Here is an 8279-nt window from a genome sequence, read left to right on the forward strand (position 1 = left end):
CTATTTTAGTGTTATAATTTTGTTTAATAAAAGTCTACCGCCATTTAAATAATTGTGTGTTGTAAGATATAACCCACATTGTTATTATTGCTGTGTTATTGTCTTTAATTGCTTTCAAGTTTTTTAGGATATTTCTAATTGAATAAATATTTTCTGAGTCTGGGAAAATCTTTTCAATCATTTGGTTTATTTCTTCAGGAATTAAATTGTGCTTGATATTTGAAAAAAAAAAAAACAACTAAAAACTTTTTTCCAAATAGACATTTCTATAATATGTAATTATTTACTAAAGGTCAGTAGAAAAATTTGACAGTTGGCTAACCCTACTAAACATTCTTGTGGTGCACATTATTACTCAACTTAGAAATCAATCCATTTTGATAAAGTTTAAAACAATCATCTAAACAGATAATTATTTCGACCATATCTTTACATTTGGTTCATAGAGATAAAAATAATATAAAAGCTTTGAAACTATAGAACTCCACAAAAACTTATTTTCCCACCTTTTGAGAGGAAATGTAACAGGAAAAAAAGGGGTTTCGCGTATTTTTGTATTTAGTGACAATTTTAAAATTAATAATATCATATTATATGAATTCAATAATCCTTTTATTGGTTAGTTTATAGATAACTTTACTATAGAATTTTATACAGAAAAAAAAGACTTGAAATAGCACTTTGCTTATAAATATTACTATTTTAAATTTTTATTTTATTTCAATCCATTAATTTGATGTAATAAAAGTTTTTTACTGATAATTTTGTAAATAAAAACGCAGTATTGTTGTTTATTGTATGATCAAATATCAAACGCAATATAATTATTTCTCTAAAATTTTTTATAGAAGCAGTAAAACTTCTTGGAAATGTAGACAACAATATTGATATATCATTTAATAATTTACCATTAAACAATAACTTTTTACACTTGATATTTTCATTGTGATTAAAAAATACAAACATAAGAGTGCTCGTGATTTGGAACACAAGTTGCTATTTTGAAGAAGGAGAAATTAATTCATATAGATTATGCACAGTATTATAATAAAATTTATTATTTTTGAATAAAAATTCTGGAAATATAAAAATTGTTATATTTCTAAAACCTATACCTATATTTAGTATATAAAATAAAACTATAATAATCTTTCCTCTTCAAAAAGCCGCTACCTTGTGTGACACATCACGAGCACTCATTTGATCATACAATTTACAACAATGCAGTAACCTATAACTTTATTTACAAAATCAGGAAGTAGAATTATTAATAACATCATATTAATGAGTTGATTAAACAAAAATTAAAAAACTCAGTATTTGATTGTGTTATTATTCTTTAATATATCCTTTTAAAATAATTGAAAAAAATTGATTAAAAATAATTGAAAGTGATCATAAACTTTTCGATTACTATCAAAATAAATATAATATTGAAAAAAAATTGTTGCTTTTTTTAGCTATATATATATATAATGATTTATTACTTATAATTACTTTTTAGGATTATCCCTTTAACATATAGGGGTGTGTAAGATGTTTGTTTAAAATGGTAACATATATATTTAATGAACTTATTAGGAAAAAATTTTATTCATAAAATAGAACAAAGAGCCACGAAGTATACAGCATGATCGGTTTATCATAAGCCATTTGATTACTCACAAAATAAATACAATAATGATTATTGTATGCGAAAAAAATTTAAATAGTACTAATGGTGTGTAGTGGGTGCTGCTATTTTTATTCTTAGTCATTTCTCGACCGTACTCTTCGTAAGGTTACATATAAAAATGAGGATGACATCAAAGTACTAGTCCAAAAGTTGATATCGACAAGTCATTTTCTTAATTAAATTATTTCCTATTCTATAATATCGTTGAATATGTATGCCGCTATTAAAAAACAAAATTGTTTTAAACTCTTTAAAATTAAATTGATTTCTAATCAATCAGCACTTATTTTGTTGATTTTTACACGTAGATTAATAAGATATCATTAATTTTTATTTTTATTCAATGTATAAAAATTTGGGATAAATATGATTTCTTCCTTAAATTTCCGTTTGCAAGGTGATGAAATGTTTTAGTGGCATATAAACTAACTGTAAATATATGGTTGTAAAAAAGAGTAAAATTAAAATGTTGATGCACTCTAGTATACAGTGTTATTTTTACAGTGTGATTTGATATGGATTGACCTCCAATCTCTTTAATGAATTATTATTTAAAAGTTAATAATTTTTTTTAATAATATTTTAAATAATTTCATTAAATAGTTACATTTTATTAAATTATGTTTTGTTAAAAAATTTAATTTTATAAAAGTTACCTTATTAGTTATTAATTCTTGATAAGAAGTTTTATTATTTGTCTTGAATAAGACTTCTCTAGGCTGATAAAAAATTGTAATATCATTAAAATGCTTAAAANTTACAATTTTTTTAAATTTTTTGGTAAGATACTAAATTGATTTTGATACTATGAATAATTTAGTTCTTTGTATATTAAATTTTTAGTTTATTTACTTAATTTTGAAAACGATTTCAGGAAAATATGAGTATTTATGCTAGAAATTTGAAGAAATATTGTTTACTTTTTTATATTTTATATAAAAATTGATCTTGAACAAATCGTAATATTATTCATAGATATAAATAACAAGTTTTAATGACTTTGTGATTAAAATATTTATAGATCCATTCTATGATATATGATTCTACAACTATAAAAAAAAAAGTGGTTTTTCGTCTAACTCTTACTAAAGAAATTCAGACACTTGGACTNTATAAAAAAAAAAGTGGTTTTTCGTCTAACTCTTACTAAAGAACATCATATCTTTTAAAGAAAATGGGTTTGGGACTTATTTATATTCTCGCATGGAACTATAACTAAAAACGTGTTAAGTAGTCATCAATGATATTTTAGGGAATATGCAGCATAATACACCAACTTTTTTTTATACCCTAGAAAATTTTTACTTTTGTACTATTTATATTAATGAGTATAAGCTCACAAATTAGCGTATACCTTGAAATAAAAATAGAGAACTTTGCAAAATCGCAACTAGTAGTCATGATTCAATATAATACATATACGGTTAAATTAGAATAATAAATGTTTGCACACTCCTATACAGAAATAAATTTTAGTCAAATAAAAAATACCAAAATAGAAGTGCTCGTGATTTGGCACACAGGTTTACGGCTATTTTGAAGAAGGAGAAAAGAATTCATATAGATTATGCACACTATTATAATGAAATTTATTATTTTTGAATAAAACTTGTGAAAATATAAAAATTGTTATATTTATATAATTTATACTTATTTTATTTAATATACATTTTTTGAAATCCTGACTATACCTGACCTCTGAGAGGATTCAAAATAGCAACTTTTTTACGAAAAGTAATTTTTTCAACTTAACTTTTAAAAATGTTCTGGAAATACTGTGTCCTTTAAATACTTATCAAATTAAATCTTATGTTATATACTATAAATTAAAAAAAAAAGTTATCCTAGCAAATTATCTTCTACGAATATTTGCAAACGGCTGCCTTAATTTAAAACAAATGATATTTTTGTGTAAAACATAAATGATTTATAAAAAAAAACTATTGTATTGATCCATACATTTTTATAAAAGTTATAATAATTGAAAGTTGAAAAAATAAAATTTGATATCTTAAGATGAAACTATTACGTACAGATTATTCGTCTTTCACTAACATTAACAATTAATAACTATACTAGTGCCTGATCAGCACAAACCACTTAACAGCTCAACTAAGTATGTCTCGCACTGATGTAAAAAACCGATTGCACAATTATCTTAAATTAATTAAAAACATAACGAAAGCAGTCGACATTTTATGACCCTTGCGGCAAATTACATTTATTGATCTGATAACTTGGGCAGTATTATTGTGTTTACTAAAGTAAATTCTATTATTGTTTACTTATTATTATTATAAAGTTAAGGGTTTTGTACACTCGACGCCATCGCTCATCTAAGTTGGATAACACCAACATCTCTAGATATTCAGTCAGATTATATTTAAATAATATTAAATACAAATAAATGCTTGTTATCTTTGTAAGTTTATAGTCTACATTTATTTGATAACGAAACCGCTAACTGCCCTTTTAGTGGGATATAAATTATATAGAGCCAACATTTCCCCGTTTAGGTACGGCACAGCCAACTGTTAGGACCCTAACGGAAAGCTCGCTGCAAACCAAAAACCATTTGAAACTAAACATGTGAAATCAATTCCCAATATTATTTTTATTTTGTATGTATAAATAACATTATTTAGTTATATTGAGGTTGTATAAAATAATAACATGACTTATAACGTTGCTAATCATTCTAAGCATAGTAAAATGAATAAAAAGTATGTTCTACTAGAGAAGTAAATAGAAAAAAGATAATAGATACAAAACACCAAACACTTATATTATATGATGTAGTATTAGATAGTTTTTTAATTAAGTAAATAATTACAGTACATTAATATAATTACTGAAGATTATATTGCTCAATAAAATTTCACAGTATTAATTGTACCTTAATAAAATATTCTGGAAACAATATATTTATGTCCGGAAGCAAAACAATCGTCAAGTGAACGATCAATATGAAGTTGTGATCCTAGTGAATTAGAAATGAGCTAAAGAAGTTTTCTGTCTAATTCTTTGTTTTTACAGTGTGAAAGTTTTTCAAAACCCAGATCTTCATAACAAGATTTGCTAACATTTTCACAAAAACTGTCAAAAAAATTACATGCGTAAAGCATAATTTGCATTGAATTCTCAGGATATGAATTAATTAATATATTTTCTGGATTCCTAAAATAGTTTACATAATATTGAACATTTTTAAATTTGTCAACTTTATGGCACAGGGTATCATATATTTTCATATCACTCGATATCTGAGTGTTAAAGGAATGAAAAATGTTTTTAAAAATGACTAGAAGTTGTTCAACCGCTTTGATTTCATTATGATCAATATTTTTTAGAGAAAAATCATTATTCTCCAACAAATTGAGAAATCCTGTAACCCAATCAAAAACTCTCTGTAAATTTGATTTAGAAAAATAATTAACACTCCATATTGATGATCTATTTAAAGTAACTAAAGCTTCATACAAATATTCAAGCATTTGTTTTGATTTAACGAATGAGCTAAATAATTCAATTAAACACTTATGGTAGTTGTCATATGCATCTTTATCGCATATATAAAACATTGCAGAAAATAATGTACGATAGTTTTTCATTATTTCTGTAAATCTACATCTTATTAATTGTGATACGTGATCCTTTTTTATTTGAAAATTTATGTTACTAACTTCATCATTTATTATATGATCTACACTGAGATGTTTACCAAAATAAACTATACTAATGTGGTTCATTTTTTTCCAACCAGATTCCTTACGAATAATATTAAGAGCTTCAATTCCATCATTTTGATTTGTATTTGGAGGTATTGGAGGTATGAATCTAAATAAAAAAATATATTTTGATTATTAATAAATACATAAAAAATAAACATATTTAAATATTGATGAATGAAACATTATTTTACTTCGAGTTAATTAGTCAAATATAATTAAAATATAGAATTTGTATTATAACTTATAATTTATTTGTTAAATTATTAAGAAATAAATAAAAAATTAAAATTCAGTAAAGATTTTTTAAATTATACTAATATAGCAATTCAAACTATATCAATATTTTAAAAGTACTTCTTTCATAAATTTCTATGTGCTTTTTTATACTTTCGGAACAATAATATAGATAATTTAACATCTGACATTTGACAAAAAAAAAAAAGAAGTTTTTGTAAATATGAAACCAAAATTTAAAAAAATGGTAGCACAGTTGTTTCGTGGCAAATTATGAACGTGATATAGTTGCTAAAAATACAGATTATATATGACAGTATTAAATTTATATTCAATAATTTAATATTGTAATTTTTATAGAGATATAATAAAAAAATTACAGTAGTATATTTCGTTATTTCTATCGTTAATGTGTATAAAAATTAAAAGGGCATGAAGCAATATTTTTAAAAAAAATATTTGTAACTTATGAACCCACATCTGTACAAAGTACTTTCATCAAAATCAAGAATATTATTTTCGATTTCAATTTTATGCATTTTTTCAAATAAACAATTAGACTTTTTCTATCACTTCTACCTTTTGATATTATTACTAATGAGTTAAAAATTAGCATTTATATATAAAAAAAATTATTTAAAACAAAAAAAATTGATTTTCTTATTAATACTGATTTTAATTTTTAATATGTTAAAAATAATCATTGTAAATATCATTTTATCAACCTATTTTTTTTGGTCCTCAAAGTTGATATTTATGAAAGTTCAAGTTTGATAATGATAACATTAAAAAAATATTATGATAAATAAAAAAATGTTATTTTTAAGATGAATATGCAGTCAGTAAATTTTGTAATTACTATTACAAAAAATTTTTCAGAAAAGTTCAAAATTTAGTTTGCAGTTTTATTGTAATAGATCACTTACATTGAAATCACGGTAATCATTTCTAATTAACTTTTGGAGTTTAAAAAAAATTACATTGATATAATCCTAAGTTAATTATTTTCAATGATTGTTAAAAAAATCTACTCAATTATGTGCATTATTAAATTTATTATAATTGTATAAATCCATTGTTAAATTCAGGTGAAACTAAAAATAATTTTTTTTAGAAAAGATTTATATAAAAACAGTTAACCAAAAAATTTGGAATATTATAGACTGGTTGTAATACACGCGAATAAAGTTAAAAAATTAATAAATTACAAAGTACTTATATCTGATTTTCTAGTTGAAACCTATTATAATATCACACCTAATTCGACAATAAAAAACACATTTATTGAATGATTTAATTGTTTAAATGGAAAATCTTGGTTAAATAACTTTTTAATTGATAAAGTGGAAATTTTTCAATTTGGAAGGTGATATCTTTAACTAGACACTAGTTGTGACTATTTAATGTATCTTTGAAAAAACTACATGAAGTGAGAGCTGAGAAAATAAATGATAGCTACAAAAAAAGTACAATCATTTAGATATAAATAAGAAATATATTTTTACGATGGGAGAATATAGTGATGATTTTCGTGATATTCATTGAAGATGTTAAATCTAAATGAGATAAAAATCAAATGAATTAAAAATTTGTTTCTGACTCAAAAAGAATTAAGAAAAAAATGCAAAANAGTTAAAAATTTGTTTCTGACTCAAAAAGAATTAAGAAAAAAAAACAAAAAAATTCATTTTCGCAGGCGGGTTTGAACTTCGTACCTCATGTGTAAAAGACATAAATGTTACTGATACGGAAACCTAAAGCGCATTTTACCTAGATAAAAATGAGAACTTATGCTGCTTAAAATTTCACAGTTATTTTTCTAAAATTATAAGAAGCAAGAAAATTAAGCTTAGAAAACATAGAAAAAAAAACACATCACAGTAAAATTAATACCTTCTCAACGTCACATCGAAACTAAAAACAATTCATTAAATACAATACCTCTAATATTGATTCAAAATCAAAACATCTATATAAAGATGTTGCACAGTCTAGTTTAAATGTACTTATTTATTTTCGATAAACCAACTATACTATACACTAATAAAGTATGATTTATTAGTGTGGTATATTTAGATAATAATTAATATATATTCTTAATAAAGAAATAATTTTTTGTTGTCAAATATTTATTTATTAAAAAACCTTTTGAAATACTACCTATAATATGTTTTAAAAATTAATATTAAATAATAGAATTCTTACCCTGCTGTTTTAGGTTTGATAAATTCTTCAAATCCTAGGTTTTTGTACCAAACTTCTATAATTTCGTTGAAAAACTTATTAAGTATTTCTTTTCTTACAGACTCTAAATTATTAGGTAATTCCGCAATTTTAATTTTTTTCGTATCACCTATNTAGGTAATTCCGCAATTTTAATTTTTTTCGTATCACCTATTAGACAATTTGACATAAACTTATTATTTTGAAAAAAATCGTCTACTCTTATTGATGCGTCCATTTGAAATTTTATCAAATTCTTAAATTTCATTTCAGAGATTTCATAAGGTGATTTGTTAAGATCAAAAGAGCTAGTTTCCGAACATTCTTCTAAGATGTACTGATATATAAAGTCGATTACATCAAATATAGGATGCGGTACGAAGCCTTCAACAAACAATAATCTTATATCTATGTAG

At 23.3% G+C, this 8279-nt stretch overlaps 1 protein-coding gene across 2 annotated transcripts; it reads right to left on the reverse strand.

Moving 5' to 3' along the window:
- Positions 1–4520: 4520 nt before the first annotated feature.
- Positions 4521–8273, reverse strand: LOC126909546 (uncharacterized). 2 transcript variants are annotated; one of them, XM_050691980.1, is made up of 3 exons: positions 8002–8273; positions 7846–7960; positions 4521–5512 (listed from the first exon to the last, which is right to left on the reverse strand). In XM_050691980.1, exons 1-3 carry the CDS (start codon positions 8129–8131, stop codon positions 4675–4677), a joined length of 1083 nt encoding a protein of 360 aa, XP_050547937.1. In that variant the 5' UTR covers positions 8132–8273; the 3' UTR covers positions 4521–4674. The 2 variants fall into 2 exon arrangements, with proteins under 2 accessions (XP_050547937.1, XP_050547938.1); XM_050691981.1 differs by lacking the exons at positions 7846–7960; positions 8002–8273 and adding an exon at positions 6567–6670.
- Between the last annotated feature and the right edge of the window lie 6 nt (positions 8274–8279).

The sequence above is a fragment of the Daktulosphaira vitifoliae genome, unplaced genomic scaffold (assembly GCF_025091365.1).
Source record: "Daktulosphaira vitifoliae isolate Bord-2020 unplaced genomic scaffold, ASM2509136v1 Scaffold_524, whole genome shotgun sequence".
NCBI lineage: Eukaryota > Metazoa > Arthropoda > Insecta > Hemiptera > Phylloxeridae > Daktulosphaira > Daktulosphaira vitifoliae.